Genomic DNA, 27,756 nt, shown 5'->3' with positions numbered 1-27,756 from the left:
GAGCTATAGAAAGAATCACCAACTCAATTTAACTTTCAAAAAAAAAACTCTAGGGGCAATGTAATTGTAAGCATAATGTGTTAATACAAGTAAAACAAAACGAAGAAAACATAGAAATCATTGAATAAAGGAGAATTCAAGCCACAAAATTTACAAGCACAAGGATGCCTTTGTCTAACATCACAATATTACAAGGAACAACAACGTAGCACTTCAGCAGCATTTACAAATAAATTTTTTTGAAAGAAAATTGTTAGTATTTTTTCAGTCTACACAATTGTACTAGTCCAGAAGTCCATTCTGCAAGAGCCAAGAGATTACACAACAGCCGCATAGTTTAGCACTCTAAGAACCACCAACCCGAATTAAATTCAAAACCCAGTTTCTTAATTTTCAATTATGGAAAAAGTACAGATTTACAAATTTCTTAGATGATCAAAATTGGCTACCTGAAATATACCTCTATACCTATAACTTCTTATGGAATGGGAAACCAAGTCCACCTGTAAAGTGTGTTAAATCAAAGATGGCCTCAAGTATATCACGCTGGTATGCAGAAAGAGGAGCTGAGAGCTGGAGGCATGACACAGACCAAATGAGGTCCGGGAGGGTTGCAACTTATATTTGCATCATCCACATTGGCCAGGCCCAGTTGAGGAGGACGAACATATCCCGCCACCAGCGGCACACATAATATTGAAATGACTATCCTTGAACCTGTCATATTATGAGAGATTTTCAGGATGATGTAGAAGAAAATATATCATACTATGGTTGGTTCGAAAAAAGATGTCAACTTAATTTCTTGAACAAAGACCCAAAAATAGATAAATTAAATTTTTTTAAAAAATTGAGATACCTTGCTTTGTGGAAATTGAAGCATGACCTCTTTTCCTTCCAGCAATCATCCAATTCTCAGAGTTTGCATTGACTTCATATAACACCTCATCCTGTTGCACGAGGAATAGAAAACAATACGCAGGATTGAAAAGATGTACACAGGAATTCCTTGAAGCTGCAATTTGCCTTAAAGAGGCACCACAAAGCTTACTTTACACAAGAAGTAGGATCTCAGACATTTCTTAAGATTTATACCTGATAAAACTTTGCATATTCTCGACAGAGGTTCAATTTGTTATTTTTTTCTCCCAGCATCTAGAGACTATGCCAAATAAATATAATTATTTTGATTGGCATTACGTAGTGTGGTTCCCAATAATTGAAGAAGGTGGAAGAGGCAGACTGGCTAAAAAGCCTAACTTTTAGCCTTATTTGAACAAAAGGTCTATTGCTCGATACAATGGTAAAAGATCAGTTGCCAAGCATGAGAATAAAAGTACTTTATTGCAAAGAGATGACATCAACTTAAGAATACTTCAGTCATTTCCCCGGGAAAAGGTTAAGTGTATATTATTTCATCAACCGTGTATTTTCATTTAGACGACTAAGGTGTTGTTTTGATAACTTAATTTACCATATTTAAGTGCTTATTCGACTTGATACCTTTGATAATGTGATCTAGATACCACTTATAATAATAGGTTAAGAGGCACTTAAAATGTAAGCCCTTAAAATTTAGCTCTTAAAATTTTCAATTTCATCAAACATCATCTAGGGAAACTTCCTTTCCATAATACGACACCAACTTGGATTGGGGTGAATGGACTCTTTCATGGTAAATATACAGTCTCAATTTGACAGGATAATACTCTTGTTAATCAAGATTGAAAAAAGAATTCCACAATCCAAAGTCTGACATTTTAGTTGGAGCATTTAAAAAGAAGGTAAAAGGTTATCATCACTTACATTGTTTTCAGGAACTTCATTTTCCTGAAAATCCTTTAACCTTTCAACTCTCCACTTCATGGTAACAAGCTGGCCAACTCTGAGACCACTTGAGGGAAGAGGAAGAAAACCAACCGCCATGCAAGGGTCCAGCACAGGCCGCTGCAAAACAAGAGCACTCCTAAAGATCAAAGAATTTGTAACATCCTCGGGTCTGATGGGATCCACAGCAACCGGGGTATGGGCTCCTAGGTTTCTATCACCAGCAATTCCATATCTGATGTTTAATATACTATCTGGATGCAACTCCTTTGCTTCATCTGTAAAACCAAGTGCAGTATTTTGCTTGCTTAAAATGTAACAGAGCATTTAAGACTTGTTGCAACAAGACAATTGATGAAGTAATTTAGTAATGGCCTTCGAGCAGAATGACAGATTAGGATTCATGTAGCTGACCCAAATAATTGGCAAAAAGTTTTGTTGAGTTGAGTTAGTTATTGTGATTAATGCATAACATTATCAGATTTTTTTTTTTCCCCAACTATTTCTACTCATTCCAAGCAACGAGATCAGGCTCTTCTTCAAGTATTGGTAGAAGATATATTAACACAAACTTTAAAATCCATGTCTCGACCTTCTACATTTCAATTTTTTAGTTACGATAAGTCCAATTTTTCTGCTGTGAATATCCATTATTTTTTCTTTTTAATTTTCCTTTTTTTGCGTTTTCATTCTCTTCAATTTACAGCTATCAATTCTGCTAAGTTTTACTTCCCTGAACCCCAAAATTATACAACTGACAACTAGAAACCAGATTAGACAAAAGAAGGGTGCTATTTCTAGGATTCAAATGATTGCAGTTGTCCCAACTTAGAGGGTTTTTAGTTACTCAAATGATTGCAGTTGGCCTTAAATCAAATGTCCAACAACTGTTTAACATGCAATATATATATATATTTTTTATAACTAACTTAACATACAATAGTATTGCCAAGAAGTTATGCATACATCTGTCTTACCCACCAAAAAGAAAGTACATCAAACTTTGACATATCAAGTATGAACATAAAAAAGAAGTTTGACCTGGAGGGAAGGAACTTAATGTCCATACTACTGTTGATGTTGCTGCTATTGTTGCGAAGTAAAGTTCTCAATGATTTTCTATAGTCTTTACTACCTATTACGTTATACTCGTATTCAGTTTATGCAGGTGTAAATTGCATCAAAGTTTCAAACTTCATGTAATGGAACTTTTGGGGGTTATAGATTATTTTTATTATTATATTTGCCATCACACTTTAAAATGTTTCTATAATGAACCAATTGTGTTCATTTTAGCTGCATCCGCTGTTGTTAAAACTGGGCTTTGACTTATATCAAAATTTTCTATGAATAAATCATAGAACAATTGACGGGCATTTTGTTCTAGTATAGTTTCTCATAAGTTCCATTCTCCTTGTCAATTATTTATAAATAAGTTATTTCATTTCTAATCAATTCTGAAATCAATTGACAGCAAATCTATTAATTGGATTAGATAGAAACAAAAATGCCATTCTAGTGACACAAAAAAATGGATTCATCAAATTCTTTGCATCAAGCCATCCAAATGCTGTGTTTCTGATACACCTCAAAATACTATTATTAAGTTAATTGTTCAACTCTTAAAGGATTTCTTAATACCTATGGTACAAAGGGCACTTCTTCTTAATCATAGTTAACATGTTTTTCAATAATTAAGCCCAGATTGGACACCTAAAATTGCATCCACCTTTATATATTTAGTATAAGGTGCAGAGAATTGTATGTGTTATGCAATCCTTTGCAAGACGTTTATTAAAATTGATGCTTTCTCCAGTAATTAAGGTTATACACACATGCACACATATAGAGGTTTGTGTCCACATCTCGAAGTTAGGAAAATTTTGACCAAAGCTGCACGTCCATATAAAATTAGAACACTTTCCATGTACTTATATAACTACGTGATAATCACTGTAAAACAACAAAACCAATTAGATATACCTTCAGCGATTGTAGTCCCCAAGCATAAACTGAACAGAATTCCAGTTTTCGATGTTGGGGAAACAAGAAGCGGAAAGTAGGCGGATGTTGGTCTCCCATCACCATGTTTAGTGTGAGAAAATCCATCTTGAAGATCCAGCCAAGTATCATATATGGTCAATGAAGCCTTCACTTGTGAGTGTAGTATCACCTGAAAGAGGCATGGACCAATCCAAGACTTCGGATGTAAGATGACCCAAATCATGAGGCACAAAAAAACAAAAAAAAAAATTGTGGATGCAAAGCTCTGAACTGTTAAACTCCACAGGACCATAAATTGCCACAGTAAATTAGGGCTTCCTCTTCTAACAATGTGTCTCAAAGGAAAAAATTATAAAATTAGATTCAAAATTTTGGCAATTTAACCTCAAACTATGCATGGCTCAAGAGGTAAGCGTCAGCTAAACCTAGATAGCTAGTTCATAAGTGACCCAGTTCATATTACATAGTGTAGCCTAAGAGATTTATGCTCAACACAATAGTTCATAGTGTAGCCTAAGAGATTTATGCTCAACACAATAGTTCACAAAGACCGATTAAAGTTACCTAGACATCATTGGGCTAGCCTGTGCCAAAGTAATATAATAAGCTGGCTCCAACAGTACACGATTGCACGATGCAGTCGAGATTATATTAGCGTGCAGATGAAATGCAAAACACTACTGAAAAGAATACCTGCAAAAGCAAAGTACCATCATTGCATTTGTCTGCAACACGTGTGCTCACATGGAAAGGATCAGTGAAATGCACAGCTATGGTCCTGTAAATCAATATCAAATGTGTCACATAAGTTTGGACAAAAATAAAATTAATCAAGCTGCATTGGAATCTAAAAGAAAAAATGAAAGAAAAAAATCCTGCCTTTCAAATGTCTGGTTGTGTGATACTCCAAATTCAAGTTTCAGAGCTATTGTTCTCAATCCATCTACAACACTCTGTCTTTGGGGAAACACTGCTCCTAAAACATAGTCACATACAATTAAGCAGTTGAACGCAACAAAAAATTTACACATCACATGCATGTATACATAGAAACCACCAAAAATTTATATCATTATTAACCTGTGGATGTTCCTCTAGCTAACTTGTCACTAATAGCACGCACTGGAATCCACAAAACAGAAGTTATATTGCTAGCCCAGTATGGCAATTCTATTCTACCATCCTGAAGAGTTAGCTGCTGTAATTCTTCAGTAACAGTAGAAGAGCCATCATTTTTAGCATCATCTGAGTAACCCAAGTCACCTGAAATATGTGATTCCTTGGCATACCTCTCCATTTCAATGATATATGACTCCTCGATCCTCAAACCTGGACCAGTGTCAATATGCAAGACAGCATCCCTAAGGGAGTAGTTAATTGGCTTTATAATTATTCCAACCCACTGAGGTTCATTCATTAGTAAAGCAGATGAAACAGCTGCAGCAAGATCAACCAGTGACCTTGGTTTGAACACCTGAATATGGAAATACCTTATTAGATGGTACAATGAATATGTAACTTGGTTCCTCAGAAAAAAAACTACTTCATAAGTCAAAATGCAGGCTGCAAGAAAAAATAGCAATCTGAAAGTATGCTAAGGATGCCAACTGTTGTTATTGTCTTAACATTCCATTTCATCTATTAAACAAAAGAAACAATACCTTTAAGATGGGTCTAGTTGGCTTCTCATAACTCATAAAATCATCACTATCTGCAGGTCCCCCTTTGGAAAAACTATGAGACCTAAATCTCAAGTGACCAATCTGCCCAGTAAGAACCCCCAAGACATAGGAACCCGGTTTCTGTGGGGGTAGGGAAAGGGTGATTGTGTTCCTGCCAGGCTTTAGTATAGTAGCTTCAGAGCTCCTTATTGTCTGAAAATAAGATATAATATCAAGCCATTAGGAATGCTAAAGACACATCACATAAATTGCTGAGTGCTAAATATATCGGTAACAACTTGTAACTAAGAAGAATACCTTAACACCTTCATCGGCATTATAAGTAGCATTCAGAGTGAGACTAAGCGATTCAAGAGTTATATCATCAGGAAAGCCACTCCACACAGTTACAGATAGGGTACCAGGATCCCCATCACATAGCTCCAAAGGTGGCCCAGGATTGCCAGAAAATGTGATCAATGAGGACACATCTAGGGGCACAGGGTGTTTCATTTCACTATGTGCAAGTTGAACAACTTCTGACTGAAAAGCTTGCCGTTCCTTGGTCAAGAACAAGCCTTTATCTAGGGAGAGCAACCTCACACAAGATGACAGGTAGCCAGCTTGATCATTAAGCATCTTCTGACACTCTGCTAAATTGGGAAGAACTTCTGCCAACAAATCCTGCCATCCTTCACCAGCATAAAGAGCGCATACCTTCTCATAGGATTTTGCAGCAAGATCATAATTCCCATGCTTATAGCAGACAGCTGCAATTTCACCATCAAGGACAACACCATGTCTTTTCCACCATGAACGATAAAAATTGTCAGCAGCGCCCTTTGATAGATCCAAATATTTTTCCTGACAAGAAAAAATCCAGGATTGCATAAAAATGAGAAAAAGAGAGAAACATTCAACAATCAATGTATTTAAAATTAACACAATACCCAAAAACCCAAGAGGATTCGAACCTTAGACCTGATGCTTCCTGAGGAACCAGGGCCAAGTTCTTACCCTTGGGGTTAACAATGAATTTTAGTTGTAACCCTCAGTTAAAGAGTACGTAAAGAACGGAAACTCCCAAATTTTTTGGGAAAATAAAATGATGCAGGATCTTCAATAAGAGGTAGTGATAGAAATTAATCCAGCACTTTTGAAACAATTTCACTTCCAAGAGAAACTAAATCTAATCTTAAACAACTGAGATTGGAATACAGAAGTATGTGTCAAATGTTAATAGTATTGTATCTTAAGCATTTTCTAAGAAGAAACTTAATATATTAGAGTCCGCTATTTTAAATACCTCAAACTCCTTTACAGAAGACAATGATTTCCATAGATCAGGATTAGAAATTGTGTTCCGCAGAGCATGTTCAGCAGCAACGTAGATCTCTGAAAGTCTCATTGGTCGATCTATTGAGCTCTCAAAGTTTCCTGGTGAAGAATTAGTCCTTGACATGGAAATCGTATTTATTTTAGGTGATGGGGACATCTTTAAGGATCCATCTGGACCTGAGCTGTCAGTATGTAACAACTGTATAAGAGCTCAAAAGAATTCACAGAATCCAACAACAAAAGAAGACAATTATAATTGGAAAACACAAAAAGGAAAGAAAAGTAGAAACCACGTTTTTCAAAAATACTTTCATAGAACACTTGTTGAGCAATTAAAAGAGAGAAATAGCTATAAGCCAGCTGTTTTGGTTGCTCCCATGGCAATTGGAAACAGCTCATTGGATATTCAAAGTTAAATCACTGGAAGCAACCAACTAGCTTGGGCAATAGCACTCTCCCTGTGAATTTATTCGAAGAACATATAGCGCTACATTTAATTTAATTCTTAAATTAACATTACCCATCAATAACAACTGAGCGACCATCAAACATTTCAAACAAATTCCCAGCAGAGAGAGAAGCCCTTCGGCGGTTAGCCTCACGCAAAAGTACAGATGGTTCTAGAGGTAATGGTTTCCTCTGAATACCAAAATGCTTGACCCTCGGATTTTCTTGAAGAATCAACTACACAATATCACAAACAATGAATACACGAAAAGTAGCCTTTTTAGTCAAAAATGAAACTTGAATTAGCATTGACTAAATAATTATTATAATGGTTATTGGAGCAGGGATTGCTGCTGAGAATGCCTCAACATTTTTTAAAACCACTTTGACATGTCAACTTAGATGTGAATATGTCAATTTTCTTGCAAAAAGTTAAAAAAACTACCGTGAAATACTTCACCTTTACAAGCTTACCTATAGACAAGAAAAAGAAAAAAGGAATGAAAAAAGAAAGACAAGAAAGAGAGAAAAATATATATATATATATATATATATATATCACACTTGATTTGACTTTCCTCAAACAAGCAATGCTCAGATAAGTAGTTTCAATTTTCAAAAGAAGAAGATGTTTAGAACATGGTACTCAGATAATTCCAATTTCCAGCATGCGGAACAAAGAATATCATGTAAGATACATATTTGTGAGTAACGTGAGACATTGATATATTTTCATGGGAGCTTCAGTCTGGACCAAATCAATGGGCCATTTCGTTAGGCCACTAACAAGGGCCACCATGCAGATAAAGATAGATGTATTTGAGTTGTGTCAAATACATTTTGAAGGTAATATTTAAAATTTAAAAAAAAAAAAAAAAAAAAAAAAAAAAAGAAAAAAAAAAAAAGAAAAGAAAAGAAAAAGGAAACTGTACAATCTGGCCTACAAAAGGCAAAAACAAGCAGCTAGAGCTGCTGAAAACAAGAAAACAGATTGCAAACTAGGACTACCTATATAGCAACCAACATGAAATCATTTGATACAAAGCAGCAGATTCTGCAACAAAGAATGCAAGATTAGTCGGGAGGCTTCCTTGGAGGTCTGATAACTGAGCTAGGTAGGCACTAGGCTCCACCTAGCAGCTGTGGCTCAGACTATGTTACATGGACTTGGGTATGTACCCATGCATCGGACGTGTCAAATCTCTTAATGAAAAGACACATAGATAATGCTAAATATTTTTATTGTTTAATATTTTTATTTTATGTTTTAAAGTAAAATAATGTCTTTTATGTAATGCAATGTTCAATATAGGCAATTCACTCATTTTGAAAGCAATAAAATAATAATATTGAATTATTGGACATATTATTAGGTGCATGTCCAACCTAAAGTGTCACGCATATCCCATGCCCATGTCCGAGCAATGTGTGTTGGATATGGGTACTTTAATTACTTTTGAAGAGTCCATGTAACATAGGGCTCAGGAAGCTTTGCTTTCTCCTAGAGCAGAGGAGCTGAGTCTGAGCTAATGAAGTCAGTGATGGATTAAATCAAGGCTTGGGGGCATTTTGATGTATTCCTGAAGATTCTGCTGATTCTCTCACCCCAGATTGCATAAACTGAGGCAGCAAGAACTAGTTTCTGAGAGAGAAAGCTAGAAGAGTTGTGGCAATTGGAAGAGGTCCATTGAATGAGGGTCTTCTAGTTTGAGAAAGGGGTCTAGAAATCACAAAGGAGCTGAAAATGGTTCCAAATTGGGCTTCAAAATTAGCAAAGAAAGAAAAGATGAGAGTGACTTTCCAAGGCAGAGAGGCATAGGGGGCTAGCATTGGGGATGCTAAGTGAAGAGATGGAAGGGCTATCCAGAGTGGCTAGCTTTTCTTGAACTGCAATCCACAAAATAAAATTATGCTTAAGAATACGAGGATTAAACATTCTAGACAACACCAAGGATTGAACCACACTACATGGTGCTAGGATCACGTAGAACCCTCAAGCTCACAGTTTTCAATAGGCTCCAAGTTCAATAAAAGGCGCGCCTTGTATTTTTAATCATTTATTCAAATCATTTACTTCCTCTGTCCCAAAAAGAATGTCCGTTTTGGGGAGTAGAAATTTTTAAGGGGACATGTGGGCCATGTATTGTCTCCCTAGAAAGTTACTAACTTGCCCTTTAAGTTTTGAATATTCAAGTTTGAAATTTTAAACTCCAAGGACATATATGGAAAGATGTAAAATATATTGTTTGAAAAAGGAAAGTGAACATTTATTTTGGGACAGCCCAAAAAGGAAAGATTGACATTTTTTTTGGGACAGAGGGAGTACTTTTTTATTTAATGACCACTAAACTAAAATATTTTTATGATATATCATAAAGTTTTACCTTATGAAGTATTTGACAAATTTCATAAATTTATGGTTCATTACATACATTAATTGTCGTTAGTGCTTGATTTTGGATTTATATAACAACATATGTTTAAACATGCATTATTATTACACACGCGCCTTACTTCGATCAAGCTCGCACCCTATACTGCGCCTTGAGCCTTTAACAACTATGGTTGGTCGGGTAGACGTTCTGGTGTGGAGAGTACCTAGTTTGACCCAATTGTCAAACCAAACAAGAAGTTTTCTGGCCTATTTTGTCCCAAGATGTGATGAACTTATTTATCTTCTGTTATGATTCATTCTGCACAATTGGCAAATCAATTGAATCACTAGTTATGAAAGCTAACAAACTAACAGTTGATGTAACCTTAAAATATCCAATTCAAGGTTCATATTCTTAGTTTATTTGACAATATTGTGAAGAAAACTCACCTTCTCTTTCACAAGCACCTCAGACGAAGCATCAGGTGGAACTGATGGCCAAACTGCTGGTTTAGGCCACGGCAGCATGCTCAGTGAAGCACTGCTCAAAAGAAAGAGAAGACATTTAAAACCCAGATAGAAATATAACTGAAGTGCCAATATGAAAGGAAGTCTTTGGTAATTCCAATTTTCAGAAAAAATAATAATAATAAAATTCTTTAGCAATTCTGTCCCGATTTCTTTCAATAATGCAACTAAGCAATTTCTTTCAGAATACTATAACAAAACCCAAAATTCAAATAAGGACAGAATCTGAAAGCAAAAGGTTGAGTTTGTACCTATTAACAGGACTTCTTTCTATATCTGATCCATAACCAATTAAATATGCAAGCCTCATGAACTGCCCACATCCATTAATACATTTCAATAAACAATAGCTTAATTAGCAAACTTGTAAAAAAGAAAAGTAGAACTCAATGCATGCTAATTCTTCTTTTATAAGAACAGTGCATGGTAATTGTAGCAGTAGTTACTATGTAATGCTGCAGCAATGTAACTAGACTAATGTCCTCCAGTCAGAAAATCATCAATGGTAGAGCCATTATCTTCTTCAAATTCCACTGAGTCGAACCAACAGATTTTAATTACTTCTATTCGCCTAAGTTATATTATGCACCCTTGCCTATTAAGATATCAGAGAGGACCATATATGGAGTTTCCAGATGTATTTATGAAACACACAGAAGTTTACCTTAATCCGGCATAGTGAATAAAGATCCCCCTGAAGGCGGTAAAACTCTTTTTCTATATCAGGTGCCACTAATCCATCACTATAATGAGAAGCAGTTGCATCGATTAAAGACAAGCAGGCAGTTATTACCCAAACTTCACGCATACTGAAGGGTAATACATTCTGGAAAAAGTCCCAAGAAAGAATTAAAAGAACTGATAATAAATACTCTTTCAATGGAAGCTTTACACAAAATAGTAGTACTGGAGTAAGTGGATATTAAACAGAATATGGAATACCTCGTGAAGAGCCAATGACTTTGAAAAGCCAATTATAAACGCGTAACCCCTTGATGCAACCTCAAATGGACGATTCAGCTTGAACAAAAGCTGCAAAGTTAAGATACAGTACTGAGACAGAGTTCAAATACCGCAATATAAGAATCCCTATGACGTGTGGGAAATATACAAAATGTATCTAGTTTCATCGAATATAAGAAGCTAGTGTAAGAAACAAAACTTAGGGAAAATAAGGCGCCAATGAATATGAACATATCAATATTGCATCCATTGTACTAATTAAGAGAGAGGAATTCTTGAGGCCTTGCCAGTAAAATGTTTTTATTCAACAAAGCAATTTTTGACACACACAAGGGTTGTACTTCAAGAACTAAACAAATTTTATGATTAATGAGCCTCTCTCTCTCTCTCTCTTTCTCACACACACACACACACAGACATACATGTCCATGTGGCTTGTAAAATTTTAATATATAACATCATGGAAAGAGGAACAAAAGGATTTAATACCATCATCATTGCCTTTATCTCATATGAATGGGGTCAGCCACATGATTCTCTTTTTCCATTCTTTTCTGTTACAAGCCATTTCTCCTATTATATTCAATTTTTTTAAGATCATTTCTAATTACTTCATCCCACATGAGTTTCAGTTGGCCTCTTTGTCTCTTACCTTCTGTGCATATAAATTTACCCGTCTAGACGGTGCATCCATGGGTATCTATTGTCTTTGGACAAAAATATTGAAATATAAATCATTAAATAAATCTTAACAAATATATTTTCTAAGACAGTTATGACATGCTTTTTTTCCCAAGCTATTAAATATTTTCATAACCATCTTCATAGTTATTATTATCATCTTTATCCTTTAGCTAGTTAACTAAGTACCATTCAAGAAAATGTCATGATTGCCTCAAGAACCATGAATTAAATACTTAGTGCCTTGGGACTGCTGCTGCTGAAGCTTTTTTGGCTTGCTTCCAGAGCCATGTACGGCAAGTTCATTCAAATATTTACTTGAAACATCTAGAGAGTGGCCAAACACAGTTTCTCTTCTCCATCTTTGGTATTTAGAAAATTGGAAATATTATTTTTGCTTTTAAATCAGTTGGCAAAGACACCTTAAAGGATTATTTTTTAAATTTACTAATTGATAGAAAATATGTATCAATAATATGTAAACGCACCAGTGTTACAACTTAAAATGAATATGTTAAAATAGTAACCTTTATGCAACGGTGTCATCAGGCCTTAGAGCCAATATCATTACAGGCCAATGTATCAATCCCGTTGAATTTTATCAAACATCATCTTTTATTATCGCTGTTAAGTTCCTACATTTTTGCACTAGTTATGGATGAACTAATTAGACGTATTTAGGATGAGGGTCTAATGCATTTGTTATTTGATAAAATCAATCAAACTAAAGTTTTAAAATTGCTAAATTAGAGGCTTAGTGAGATAATCATTAGTGTTTAAGATAAGTGGGGATAAAATTGAATATATGAAAGGTAAATTTAACAAAACTCAGAAAACAAAAAAAGGTGTAGTGAAGATAGGAACTTTACAGATACCCAAGAATGAACATATTCAATTAATCCTAGTGATGAGAATTTGGAGATGATGTTACTGGTGCAACTAAAGCAAGCTAAGTTAAGTGTGATCACCATGTATGTTAAAAGTAGAAGGAAATTTTTATTAAACAGTCAATAGACTAATCATACTTAGGACAGAATGTTCGGCAATTAAGAAAAAACCAATTCATAACATGACCATGAACAAAATTTGAATATTGAGATAAAAGCGTGTAGGAAAAGTCCCACGTCATCAAAAAAAAAAAGCGTGCTAGGACAAGAAAGGATAACATTAGAATGCAATACATTTGTGAGATGATATAAGCAGCAACAATTAAACATGAGATAAGAGAAAGTTGACAAACATTGTTTAGCAATGTGTGATGAATACAGAGAACTACACAAATGAAAAAGTGTGATATGATCCACATTAAAGGTAATGCTACATAAGGGGAAGATTAAAATCAAGATGAGGTGAGATAGCAATGAAAGACATGATAGGCATTTCGGTTCAAGTATGGCTATGGTCCTAAATATAGAAATAATTTATCGTTTGCTATATGCTAAGTACATTCTCAATCGAGTTCAATCAATGCACCTTGACAGCCAAATAACTGACCAAACTAATACTTCACATCCGTGTAGAATGAAAAACTTATTATGAAAAAGACATTCACACAAAAAAGGAGCACACATGATTAAAGCAAAGGGATGTGTCAGTTTATGTGAAATAAGAAAGCTAATTGGCTTATCTACAACCAACCTAAGGTTAATCACTATTTCTCAGTCTTGCACACCTTTGCTTGACAGGCAAACAGATACTGTCTGAATTCAAATTCCCTAAATGAATCATCTTGAACAATCTGTGTTAATGGTTTGTTTCCAGAGACAAGTGCTGCCTGATCATCACCACGATCCATTCCTCCAAAGTCCCTCTGTTTCCCATTCATATTATTAACTGTATTACATGGGGGAGAAAGAAAAAACAAAACAAAACAAAACAAGAAAGAGAAAAGGTTAACAATTTACAAGTAGTATGATATTTAAGAAGCCTAGGTCCTGATATCATCAATGAAAACATAATAAAGCATTTAAATATATACCTAAAGATGACCACCACAACTGAGGAAACAAAATATAAATAACAATGGTACATTGAGTTGAAGCATGAAATAGCACGAGAACAAATGGAGTTAAACAAGAGAATTCACACTGCTTTGAAATTATTACAAGAGACAACATTGAGCTCCCATCTTCTTGAATAAATAAATGAGTAAATAACTAAATAATCAGGCATAACATGAAAGGTCCAATTATTTTGTTTGTCACTGACACAGAAAACATGGAATATAAATGTAGTGTCATCCTAGTAAAATTTAAAAAATAGAAATAAGGGAATTGCTAGGATTGTCGGTCGGGATAGTCCCAGAGAGTATTTGCATGATCTTGACTCACTCGTAAATGCGAGATTGAAGAGGAAATTGCCCAGATTAAACAAGTTCTATGAAGCATATGATGACCGGGTAGTTGTGTGGTCGACACATTCCAATTCAATTATAGGGGAAATGTAACAAGAAAAAAGTCCCAACAAAACTAAATCAGCCTTAATTTATGGAACTAAATGATGGGTATGTTGAACAAAACAGAAAAAATAATCTTTCATGAGTACTGCTTGACAGTAAAGAAGCAACAAGTTCATGAGCATGCAAGAGAAGAACAAGGCCGTGGTAATTGATTCCAGGATGAGAAAATTCACAGATGGTTTCATCATCTAATCAGGAACAATGACTACACCAGTAAAGAGCCATAAGGTTCTGATTAAAGGCAACATTAGTTAAAGGAGAAGTCAAACAGGGCATAGGTAATGGTGAAACATATAGAACACAAGTCGTTAGGAATTACGGCCCTTATAGCACAACAAAATAAGTAAATTCAAATACCGGAGCTAACATTGAGTTGTTAAAATGACATTTCATTTAAGATGATTGGTACGTAAATCTTCCAGATAGCATCTCACCACCCAATCATTAAGAGAAAATGACCTCCCAGTTGCTACAATTTTCCTACAATGCAACAATTTATCACGCTCAAGCCAAATGTTCTTGGAAAATTATTCATTCTCAAGGGAAAAAAATTTAGGACAAGAATCAATAAAATGGAACAAATTTATATTGTCAAATTCCCATGAAACATCAAGTAATAACAGCTGAAGAGTCAACCCTTTGATATGTTAACTGAAGGTAATTTTTAATGGTGGCTTATAAAAAATCAATTGAGCTAATAAAATTATATTAGTATATTAAAAACAAAAACTAGTAGCCTAATGATTACTTCAATAAATGATATATTGGATTATTCCTCCTGGGCCCCTTATTGATGAACCTTTTCCCACATAATTACTTTCCAAAGCTTATATCCGTCTTTTCAAATGACAGAGAAATGACCAACGTTGTTATCTTCATATTTAGTCATTAAGGATTTTCTTCCCCTTAAGAGAACTACCATTAGTCATATGCATAAAAGACATACAGGCTAAGACCAGTCAAATTTCTAGAGACACCATCAATAGTTGACAGGTAAATGATACCTATTACATTTCAGAAGCAACTGGAATTCGAAACATAATTAGAATAACCATAATATACATTGACGGCAGAAAGAGATGAAACATAAACATTAAGCACCTGTTTCCGAATAGCAGAGTTCCAATTCGTCATATTCACGTAATGAATCTTCATGAAGATGAGCCATCTCAAACATGAAAGCCAAGCTTTCCTATAAATAAAGAAAAAAGCACTAGATAACTCGGAATATTCTAGAAAGAAAATACTCTGAATAAGAATGTTATGTAATTATGAGCACATGGCCGAGAGGACACAAGTTAATGTTAGTTGGCCACCACCTATGTTCAATGGGAGGCATATTCTTTCTTTTCTGTAGAAAACTTCTACAGATGTGCTATATAATTCAACTAAGTTTTACATAAGTAGGGAGCATGAAAATAAAAAATACTCAAGTAAGATATCTCCTTACAGCCAAGCGGCCCGACATTACAATCTCTTAGTCACTATAAGGATAGTTTTACCCCTGCAACTACCTTTAAAATGAAAAAGTTGCAAAAGTTCCAAATGGGCATGAAGCGCTGTTCGCTGAGCTTGCGAATCTCATCCTCATAAAACTGAATACGCCTGTCAAGTGTGTTCCTGATGCATTCCACTATTTTGGATTCCAAGTCATCCCAGAAATTTGCTTCAAGTCCATGTATATCAAATTTGCAGCACCTGAGTGAAAAAAATAATAATAATAAATAAATAAATAAATAATATTTAGACCATCAGGGAGAACAAGAGGCTTTTGTAAGTACTCCTTGCATTTTACTACATTCGAAAATAAATATGCCTTCTGTTATTTTTATATTTCCCTTCAGTTTATCAAAATCTTTTAAAATCACCCTTGACCTTAACCTTATGAAATCGTGTTAGTCAAAATATGATGCTTTTTGTACCAATCGTGGGCCAAAATCTTTTAGATGACTCAAACACAACACTGTTGAGATTCAGATCCAGGCCAAAGAGCCATTTCAATTTGAAAGGAATCTAGGCAGAACGAGGATCTAGCAGAAATGCAATGAAATAGAAAGGGGTAATTACACCGGAAAGGAAAAGAAGAATAAGATAAAGATGATTATGATGATGATGATGATGATTGAAAGGACAATAACCATGAAGTGATGAAAATCAAGTTTTTGAAAATTGATTACCTTTTAAAATAATCCTCAACGTAACTTAGTGACACTTACAATTTCCTATTTTTCTCTTAAAAAATTTAAATGATGACACTCAGATCTTAATGAAGATAGCTATTCTGAATTTCACAGGGGAAAAAGAAAAAGATAATTGTTCTGAAAGGAAGAGTATCTAGTGGATATATGACACGTGAACTAGATTATTCAAAAATTAAACTCAATCTATAATTAAGAAAAACAAAAGAAGACATATAATTAGCAGCAGCAGGCTTACCTTTCCCTCTTCTTTGAACTAAAATCAACTTCAAGTTTTGCATATACTTTTTTGGCCAGCTTGGTGGCCTGATCATTGTGGGGTTGAGCTTTAGACACAAATACAATAAACCATTCCCGTTCATCATTTTGAACAATCAATTTCAGCCGTGGTTTAAGGATGGTCTTGAACTCATCAAGATCCTATGCAAGAGAGAGAGAAAATAATTATGGAGTCGAAAAATAAAAAAGACACAAAATAAAATGGAAAGGGAAAATAATTGCCACACATCTATCATTCAGTAGTAGATGGTATCGAACAAAATTGATTAGGTAATGTGTCCTAAAATATGGCCTTCGGTCAAAGAAGATTCAACCACAACAAATAATTTTTTGGAGGCATATTTGATTAATTTTTTAGCAGTTCAAGTCAAATTGGGGGTTTGTGATAATGGCACAGTTTTTGTATTTTTTCAAGTTTTATGTAGAGAATTTGAGTTATTTATGCATTATAATACGTAGGAAGACTTTTATGCAGTTCTATTACTTCTACTTGTTTTTAGTTTTTCTAGTTTTCTTTATCCTTTTATCGCAAGAATTCTGAAACCCATTAATAGGCTTCAGAAGTGTAAGATGGGATAGATTCCAAGCTAAGAAGCACAAACACTTCTGAAGATCAGCCACATCCATATTAGACACATGTTAGATACCAACTCCCTAAAGACACTCTTGGACGTGTATGATACATATTGGGCGTGCCCATAATTTAATAGAATTTTTAATTCTAGATGTCAATATGTGATTTTGGACCCTTGACGTCATATGTGACTTTCTTTAAGTATGAATTTTTTTTTTTCCTTAGTTGGAACTTACACACACGTGCCTCCACTGAGGCTCGAACCCTTGACCTCCCTTTGGGAAGTAGGGATTTGGTACCGCTAAACCACTGGTGTGCTGGAAGTATGAAAAAATATATATAATTGTAAGAAAATATTACATCTACAAAAATTTTGATAATTTTTTAAAAGACAATAGAATAAAGTTTCTTCATATTTAAAAAACAAAAGTAACATATAGAAACGTTCATTCGAAGGATGAGGTGTTTTTGGACCCTTTTTTTTAATGCATTTCCATACTCCAAAGTATCACCCATAGGATAAGTTCTCCAATGTTGTCCAATCCTTGATTAATTTCACCGCATTTCAAGGTCACCACTCATCTTCATGTCACGCTCAACTGCAAATCTCCACTTCTAAAATTCCCCTACTTTGTTAACAACCAAGTTGCCAAATTTGGGAGAAAACAATACGCAACTCAACAGTCTCAACCAGGTGGTGTTTGAACCCACCTACATGCCTTTCCCAAAAAAAAATAATAATAATAAAAAATCTATGGTTCAGCTAGATTTAAAAGGGTTTTAAGAAGAAGGCATTTTGTGATTTATGTTGTGCGGTTTTGGACCAATAGGGAACCATGCACGTCGAGTTCAGGTTAATTTTGTGACTGTAGGAATATCTGGACTAGCCATAATAATTATTTCAATAGAAAAGCAATGAAGTTTTTTATTGTAAAGAAGCTCTCAGAAATTCTTAAGATTCAAGCGGATTACACCGTTACAAGGTGTATAGAACAAAAATAAATTAAATGCTCCTTAATTAACACAACACTAGCACCTAAAAGCCACTGAGAATGTGATAATTAAGACAAACTGGTAAAGTAAAGAGATTGCCAGCTACCTCACAAGTAACAAGAACCACGGTTGCATATGGTTCTCGAAACCAAAATAATGATTGCTCCTGAGGAAACCGACTACGAAGTCTCGAATCTGTCGTTAATATGAACTCGGCAGTGAGTTTCTCCACAAACACGGGATTACGGGTCTTGTTATTCAAACAAGCGACTTTGAATGGCAACTGCTCTTCAAACCCCTTCTTGACAACAGGCCACAAATCACTCACATCTTCAACTGTAAAACAAATCATGCTGAAATTATGGAACAAAAAACAAGATCCATGATAGCATAAACAATGCTCGGGGAAAACAAAAGATAATTTTCTTTTGTGTGTGTGAGGAGCAAAAACTTCAAGTTACTCCCTACAGCTCCATTTAGTTTATGGACTTAGTAAAGGGAAGGGAAACTTTCCCTCATGCTTAAATAACTTTAAAAGGTAAAAATTCTAAAAATGGTTAGAATGAGAAAAGGAAAATGGCATGTAAAAATACTTCTTCATTTCCTTCCATCATATTTTCTTCTCTCCCTATGGTAATCAAACAAGGAAAATGATTTCTTATACATTGTGCTGTTCATTTCCCTCAATGAAACATGAGCCAAACGAGCTTAAACTAACCATACTTATCAGAATACTAATAGTAGGAAATAAGAGTTTCCTCCCAAATATATATACATATACATATATATATATATATATATAAAGGAAAGATAAAAAAAAAAAAAAAAAAGAGATCATACATGTGATGTGAGCACAAGTTGGAAACTATTAGAAATCATAACAACAGTTTGATTCATCGCTCCTTGAAAAGTGGAGAAACGACAGAAAGAGGCACAATATGAGCCATCTTTCAAAGCATAAAACAATTCTACCACTAAGAATTACATTTGACTGCATCAAGAATTGTCTGCCATGACCAAAAAGATGCATTCATCCAAATGTTAACTGTAAGTCAGTAAAGACCAGTCCCAAACAACATGACCACGGACATGGGAACTGGTTCAATCACAAATACAAGGCATTCAACAAGGTGAATTAAACACAACTCAAAGCTCACTTGTGATTGTCATTAGTTGGAAACAACATTGTACGAAAGGTTTCCATTCAAATAGGACCAAATCAAGGAAGATGATGATGATCATAATGATGTTGGAAACAACAAAACATACTACATTTCCGAGTTTGTGTGTATAACAAAGTTCATACCACCAGACACTAGAGTAAGAAACAATGATGATCTATACATTTTTACTAAAATCAACTTCATATACTGATATGAATCTATTCTTAATTGAAAGCTATTTAAGGACTCTCTTACTATTTGTATGAACGATACTGCACTAAGAAGATAATTCTTTATAGGCACTCTTAAAGTGAATAGATAGAGCATTTGATTTGATTTGAATTTTGAGTCCAAATCTGACAGTAAACGTCATAAATCAACATATAATTTCACGATCACACACATGATCCAAAAACAAAGAGAAAGACCGTTTCAATGGAAATCTCAAAAAATAAGATCTGTTGGATACAATTGAAAATCGAAATTCAAATGCGAAATCAAAAATTGAAATGGAAATTAGGGTAAATGAGATGAGAATTTACCTGCTATAACGAGATGATCACATGAGTTCTTTATAGACTGAAACTGCGCTAAGAAATTCGCCATCACCGATCAAGCGAAACCATATGCTGATTTGCGAAGTGCGGATCGATTAGTACAGACCCAAACAACAAAACAAAGCAAGTAGTTATTAGAACAGTTGAAGTGTAAACCTAGAGAGAGAGGAAGACGGGGAAGAGAGAGGGAGTGAGTTTTTAACTGTGCTGGTTCATTTACAGCACGGCATCATCGACATGGCAGATTGCTTCCGCCGATGTTAGGAATTGAGATTTACGTTTCGATGATTTGGTACAGCGTGTTCCATCTCGATAAGTGGGGTATCTCATCAGAGCCGTTCGATCACTCAATCAAACTAAAAGGAAGTGTTTGTCTGCGAGGTTGTGCTATCCACACCACGGACAGAGTGTGTGTTTTCATCATATTCTTACTTCAATTTTTTTTTTTTTTTTTTTTAATTATTTTTTTTTTCAATCTCCCAATTCTTTTAATCTTTTAGTATACCCTATTAAATTAATTGTTATGACCATATAATCGAATGATTCAAGTAATATTTTAAATAACTTGGCAATACATTTAGGTTTGGAAAAATGCCACAATTAGGTCACATTCTTTTTAAGAGACATGAATTCTTGTATTACCTTAAGATTGAGATAAGATGCCTTCTATTTTTGTCTTTATTTACACAAATTATGATATTCATCTTTATTCAAATTAATTAATAAGGAGAGAGTTTATAAATGTTGTCAATAAAGCAGCCTCTTAATTATAAAATATTTGTATTTTGTGAATCAATTACATGGTTATATTTTTCATTGGGCATTGACTTGATGTTATTGTATGTTGATATTTGTTTGTTTGGTTGTAAAAAATACAAATTATTAAAATATAATTATATTTTTTGGTGTTTGTTGTCTTAAAATATTAAAGAAGAAATAAATATTAAAATTTAATAAAAATAAATTTTAATATACTTCACCCGATAAACTCTACCTATACCTTTACCAAAATAAATTAATTAATTAATTAATTAAATATATTTTATTTGAAAAAATAAAATATTTTTTCGAGAAAGATATTTTTACATTAAGGCTCCATTTGTTTTAACGTAAAATATTCATTTTGGAAAAAAAAATTTCAAGTAAAATATTATTTTATTTTTACTTTGTCGGTGTTTGGCAAAGGTTTGCGTCGAGGTTGAGGTCGAGTCCATCGGACAGGGCATGTAAAATAACTTGCCGAAATTTGATAGATAAATTATTTTGTTAAATTTTATTTATTTTTTTCTTCGTAAATATTTTATGACAACTAAACACTAAACAATAAAAAAAATATTTTACGTCCAAACAAACGGAACCTTGATTATAATTTATTTTACCAATATGTTAGACATATTGAATCATTTAGAACCTGTAGGCCAATTTTTGCGTTTCTGATTTTGTTTTCAAAAACAAAAACTATTGCGTAGTGTATTTAATAGTGATTGAAAACATATTTGGTAACGTAAAATGTTGTTGCAAGAATTTTGAAAGCAAAACATATGAAAACTGTTAGGAATATTAACTCCCACCAATCCACTCAATGAAAGCATAAGGTGGCATTCTGCAGGACCCCAATTTAAAAGGGTCGATTGTTGTTGAGAGTTAACTCACTCATGCACACAGAAGTATCATCATCACACTAACCAACAAGAATATATGAAAATAACAATCAAATACATCCGCCCATAACACAATATTTTACATGATTTACCCAAACTCTAGTGCTACGTCCATATTTTATTATTATAAATTAAGGAAGAGAATATACAACCAGATATTAAAGTCTCACTCATTCACTCATTATTTCTTTTGAGGCTACATCTTTACACTAGAATTACATATACCCTCTCATTTCCTCACAACACTCTCCTTTAAACCCTTTACATATTTATTCTCTTTTATCTTCCCTCACACCAATCTCTATTTACAAATCATTTAAATATAATTATTTATTAGACAATAATTACATAACTTTCTTACAAAGAGTTACCATTTCAATTATTATTTGAAGCTAACTACTAAAGATGAACAATTCCAAAAGGAGATGAACAGGTCTATTGGGTCACTCATCTTCGCAACACACCCTAAGTGAACAGATCCATAATAATTTGAACATGTCCATCTTATGCACATTAATTCAAGCTGCAAGTCCAACAACAAAAACATGTTTGGTAAAAAAAAAAAAATTGCAACTTGCAAGTTTAAAAAATAAAATAACTAGATAAAGACGTCACTTAGAGTATTTATTTATCGGACATTGGGCATAGCTATAGTGCAAAAACATTAAAAAAAAACACCAATTTAGAGTTTTTAATTTTAGACTTTTTTTCGAAAATAAATAAAACACTATTCAAATTGAAACATAAGTTATCAAATACGAATCGGTATTTTGTTATTACAATACATCGGTAGCAAAGAAAAAAAGAAAGGAAAATAAAAAGAGAGAGATATAAAAGCAGTTGCCAAACCCTTAGGTAGATGTTTTTCAAGTGGGATTTAAGGATATGCAGTGATTTGATGTTTTGATGTCTCGTGGTACTTGTTTTGTTTGATGCAGCATTGACTCCAGGGGACAAACCCACGGGATTATATTTATTGCAAAGGTGTCTCGTGCACCAAGAGAGAAAAATAAAAAATCAAATAAGATTTGTTTTAGTTATAGCCCCTCTATTCAGACCCAATAATTCACTTTCAAGTTGGAATCATTTCATAATGTTGTTACACGTTTTCTTTTTCCACATTGGTAATACTTGTTGGCCTCCATTCACAATGTTCTTAAACGCGTTTCAATTCTTTCAACGGTATTGTGTCGGTATTGAATATGGGATGCTAACAGATTTGAAATATAATTACAAGTATCTTAAAATTTAAATTTCTATTTTTTAGTTGGAGTCAATTGAGGTAAATATAAGTTTGAAATACTTCCAAAACGTGGCGAGCTAATTTTGTATTTAATTTTTTTAAAATAATGTAATTCCAATGTATTTTTCAATTATCTTATGAATTAATTAAACAATATTATAAAATTAAAAAAACAAAACAAAACAAAAGCAACAAACATCAAATTCTAATGTTCAAATTAGTGATTCATTCAAGATAGTTTGAATAAAATGAGCAAAATGTGTTTTGTATATATAATAATATATATTATATTACAATTTTGTAAAACATCAATACTGACGTTTATGTGTCCTTAAATTTATTATATAATCATGTTCATATTGTGTTAGATCTGTGTCATGTGTTTGCTTCCATGCTTCCTGAGGCATGGCTCACCAATGACCTCAATTTCCATGTGACAAGAATGTAGTTTCATTTTCTCCTTCTTTCCTGTTATTACAAAGGGAGACTTGTCTCACATTGAATCCGAATATGAAGTGACATGAGTATAAATGGATGAGTATACAGCATTATTCAACAGTTTGAACTTTTGAATAAATGACCACCTAACCGTTACATCTGTCATTCACATCACATTCTTATGAAAAGACCAAAGGAGCAACCTGTTGAAATGAAAACTAAAGCACAAAAATTAAACCTTATAAGACTATAAAGGTAATATGGATTATTAATACCATTTATATATAATAATTCCAAGATAATAACTAATACGTTTATGGATCATCAACACCATTTTTTTTTTAACACCCTTTTACAACATTGCAAATGAATATAGACTGTTTTCGAATAGCTCAGCCCAACCCATTAATTTTACGAATATTTATGTTAAAAGAAGGTTGATTAGAAATTCTTTACCCAAGGAAGGAGAATAATTTATTAGAAATTCAATGTTAAGATCATTAAAACTAAAAATTCTTCAAAACACATATGTGCAGTGAAATTCTCAAGGAATGGGTTTTAGTAAAAAGTCACTTATACTGGTACCTCATAAAATATTAAGACTAAGATTTAATTTTTTTTTAGTACAAACAATTTCTTAAGGTCACACACGAGTGAAAGAACGAATTTTTTATAATCCATATGGAAGGAGCGCTTTACACGGTGCTGGGGATTTAGTGGGAGCAAATCTCAAGATAATCAGTTATCTTTAAAAAAAAATAAATAAAATTGGGCAGTCAAGAAATCCAGAATAGTAGCAATGAAGTGGCTTATGATTTCATCTAATTATTGACTTGCAATGTATGATGAACAAAACACAAACTTAAAAAATAACCAATTTCATTTATAAATGATGTACAAACAAATTTGGAACCACTGCTTAATTTACAAAATCTCTCTTTGCAATTGTAGAATATTGGTAAATCGACTAAAATACTTAAGCCGTGGACATGGTCGAGAGGCGGCTAGGCGTTGGCCGGAAGTCCCACCACCGCCGGGTCGGCTGACGGATTGGTGGTGTCAAAGCCCTCTTCACAACCTCTTTGCCGGCGTAACGCCTTCTCAACCTACCGGTAGGCGGCACCACGTGACGGATACTCTGAACCACCCTTGAATTATGGGACGATGAGCGTCTGTACATGTTAAGAGGCCTAGGAGACGCCACACTACCGTTCTGGCAACCCCGACTCGTGCCGGTCCTGTCTCCGGCCATCGATGACGCCCTTGTCAGAAGCTGGAGCTTCTCATAGGCTTGTTTATTAGGGATTCTTTGCATTGTTAGCTGAAGAAGGTACGAGTTTGTAAAGCTTCGTGAGCTAGAGATGAAATGGTCAATGGTGATGGGGTTATTGAGACTAGTTAGCATATGTGTTGCTTTATATATATAGATATATATGTGTATATATATGTATACACTGACACATGCATAGTTTGACTTTGTCTTTCTGGAAAGACTACATTACAAATTCAGAAAGGTTGGGCTCATACGTATTTGACTAATATACACGGACTAGGAAGAGGTATGTTCGAGACTCGTCGAATGTTAGGTGATAAGCCGCTAACTATGACTCGGACATATGTGGTACTAATCCATCTTCATTTTGGGGGCGTTCAAAGCCATTTTTTCTTCCACGGACAATTTCTAATATGTTATCTTGTTATTTACCTAAAAAATTAAATTGAAGTGAAAGTATAAGTAATTTTTAATTAATATATCAATTAAGGTTAAGGGACGTAATTAATTTGATTTATTTTTTTATTTTTATTTTTTATTTTATCATATTGTGTTCAGGTCCGTCCCTCTCAAAAAATATTCTTTGATTCGCAGCAGATAAAAATGCCAAAATAGATGACATGGTAATATATATCCTACTAATAAAGTAATAAATAAACATTGAAAAAAAAAAAAAAAACAATTAAAGTATCCAACATATAGAGTTTTTTTGAAACTTTGGAAGACTAAAACTTGTGGGACTTAATAAAATTCTTCTTAGTGTAATTTAAAATAATTCAAAATCTTATATTCTTAATTATTTTGTCTCCGGAATTTAAATTTAATTACTATAAATTTTTCTTTCAAATTTGAAAGCAATTGCATCAAAGTTAGGTGAATACTATAAATAATTAAATATTAAATCATCTAATTTTAAATATAGGAATAATTCCATAAAAATGAAAATTTGAAGATAAAAGGCTAAAAAGATTGAGCCAAACTTTTGAGGACATAGAAATTTATTGTGAAATGACCCAACTACCCATTCAATTAATGTACCCTCTCTCTCTCTCTCCCCCTTTCTCTCTCTGAGTGTCTTCATATCTCTTTATCAGAGCCCAAGAGATATTTGTCTATCACTTTAGGTGCACACCGGGCATTGCTGCTATTTCATGAATCTTGGTACCGCGGCCAGAAGTTGAAGCTGTAGAAGTTGGTTCATGCGATTGACATGAGAAGACCGCATAGAAGTTCCATCCATTACTACACTACCTATGTAAAGAAATACAGAAATAAACTGTCTTGCAATTCTTTCCACTCTTTCAAAATATCAGATCAAATGTAAAAGTAAATTGCATCTTTGATTGATTCAATTTCAGATGAAATTGATTTACCTTTATAGGTAAATTACATCATTCTGTATTTGTTTGAAAGAATAACATAAAGGTAAATTCCATCATTGTTTGCTTCAATTTCAGATCAAATGGATTCTCATCACAGTGGCACTGACCATCACAAAAATCATGCTATTGGCTGTCATTCTTTGAAAGAGTGGAAAAAATCCATTTGATCTGAAATTGAATCAAACAATGATCTGAAAGAATAAATTGTTTTGCCTCACTGGATTTTGTGTGTCGGAGCCTGAACTCACCTTGGCATTGTGACTTCTCCGCCGATTTTTCTCTTCTTCGGCTATGTCAATGGGAGGCAAGAGCCGTCAATCCCTAAAGTGATAAAGAGAGATGAAGAGGGAGAGAGTGCAGATCAATTGAATGGGTAATTAGGTTATTTCGTAACAAATTTCCATGTCCAAGTTTGCTCATAAAATTTTATTTATTTGAAAAACTGAAGTTTGACTCCATTTTTTGACCTTTTACCTACAAAACTCTATTTTTTTAGAATTATCCCTCAAATATATTGTACATAAACAACGCATAACTTAAAAATTATAAAAAAATATCTACTTTTTTTTATATTTCGGAATCTTAAATTGCTCGGATTAGTAAAACATTTACCCAAATCCCGTCCCAAATAAGTTTGGGTTCTAAATTTTAAACTCAGTCTTAATCTCATAGTCCAAAGCACCTTGCTCAAGGCCGTAAAACTTTTGGGCCTAACCATAGCGGTGGTAAGTGTGCGGATTGAATTGGGTTTGAATCGGGTTAAATATAAGTTATGATTCATATCCAATCCATTTATAATGGATCAAATACCGGTTCAGTCAAAATGGATTGGGTCATGTTTTTTTGCCGGCCCAATCTAACCATGAAAGGGTAGTAGAAGTGAAGAAGCAGCTTGTTCAAATTCAGTATGGGCAATACTTCTTCCTCTAACAATTAATCAAAACATACTTTGGTGCACTCAACTTAGTTTAAAATTACGTTATAAATCTTATTTTTGTTATTAAGAGTTTATGACATGTCACGATTTTTTCACATGTAACACTAAATTGTAAGATAAATTTAATGATTTATTACTATTTAAAAAAAATTAAAAAAACTATTTCAACTTAATTCAGTGGTTGAATAAAAAAAATTCAGGGGTCTTGTCATTACTCATTTTCAGTTAAATTGTTTAGCATGTCTTGTGGCTTTTGGTGGGTGTCAATAATATAGTTGCATTAATCAAGTAGAGTCCCATACTTTCAAAGTGACATATCTCTCATAATTAATTATTCAACTTCTTAATTGTTTCTCACTGTTTTCTAAAAGGAGTATTGAAAGCGAGGCGGGTTGATTGGTTTTAATGAGAAGCATCTCATATAGAGAAGATATCCAATGTCTTCAGTGCATTGTATATTACATATATTATACGTAGGGATAGTTATACGTAGGGATAGTTATAGATCGGATTGGATTAGGCATTATTCGATTTAGGCCATTACCGATCTGTTAATTCACGGATCAGATCGGGTTAAGTTCGTGTAATAACGGATCGAATCGAATTAAATTCACGGATTTGATTTTATCTAAATTATCCATTATTATTATTATTATTATTTTTATAATTAATATTATTTATTATTCATTTATCTTTAAACACTAACCAGATAAAATTTTAATTTATTAATATTAATTCATATATTTAAATAATTATTGACTAATACATTCTTAGAGT

At 33.6% G+C, this 27,756-nt stretch overlaps 2 protein-coding genes across 4 annotated transcripts; both read right to left on the bottom strand.

Moving 5' to 3' along the window:
* Positions 1 to 97: 97 nt before the first annotated feature.
* LOC132307720 (trafficking protein particle complex II-specific subunit 130 homolog) lies at positions 98 to 20,331 on the bottom strand. Of its 3 annotated transcripts, none has more exons than XM_059805554.1 (22): positions 20,202 to 20,330; positions 20,031 to 20,117; positions 18,432 to 18,661; positions 16,718 to 16,899; positions 15,796 to 15,979; positions 15,383 to 15,473; positions 13,496 to 13,656; positions 11,122 to 11,211; positions 10,844 to 11,005; positions 10,431 to 10,492; positions 10,102 to 10,192; positions 7,351 to 7,514; positions 6,799 to 7,012; positions 5,811 to 6,356; positions 5,493 to 5,705; positions 4,912 to 5,305; positions 4,711 to 4,807; positions 4,525 to 4,609; positions 3,811 to 4,000; positions 1,807 to 2,105; positions 860 to 950; positions 98 to 717 (listed from the first exon to the last, which is right to left on the bottom strand). In XM_059805554.1, exons 2-22 carry the CDS (start codon positions 20,092 to 20,094, stop codon positions 542 to 544), a joined length of 3,786 nt encoding a protein of 1,261 aa, XP_059661537.1. In that variant the 5' UTR covers positions 20,095 to 20,117; positions 20,202 to 20,330; the 3' UTR covers positions 98 to 541. The 3 variants fall into 3 exon arrangements, with proteins under 3 accessions (XP_059661537.1, XP_059661538.1, XP_059661539.1); XM_059805555.1 differs by having other exon boundaries at positions 20,249 to 20,317; XM_059805556.1 differs by having other exon boundaries at positions 4,711 to 4,801; positions 20,031 to 20,331.
* Positions 20,332 to 24,169: 3,838 nt separating this feature from the next.
* Positions 24,170 to 24,945, bottom strand: LOC132310366 (uncharacterized). Its single transcript, XM_059808546.1, has one exon. It carries the CDS (start codon positions 24,790 to 24,792, stop codon positions 24,364 to 24,366), a length of 429 nt encoding a protein of 142 aa, XP_059664529.1. The 5' UTR covers positions 24,793 to 24,945; the 3' UTR covers positions 24,170 to 24,363.
* Between the last annotated feature and the right edge of the window lie 2,811 nt (positions 24,946 to 27,756).

This window comes from Cornus florida, unplaced genomic scaffold (genome assembly GCF_030987335.1).
Source record: "Cornus florida cultivar Cherokee Brave unplaced genomic scaffold, ASM3098733v1 CherokeeBrave_3.0.0_Hap2_Chr05, whole genome shotgun sequence".
Taxonomy (NCBI): domain Eukaryota; kingdom Viridiplantae; phylum Streptophyta; class Magnoliopsida; order Cornales; family Cornaceae; genus Cornus; species Cornus florida.
This window is presented reverse-complemented; position numbering and strand designations above follow the sequence as displayed.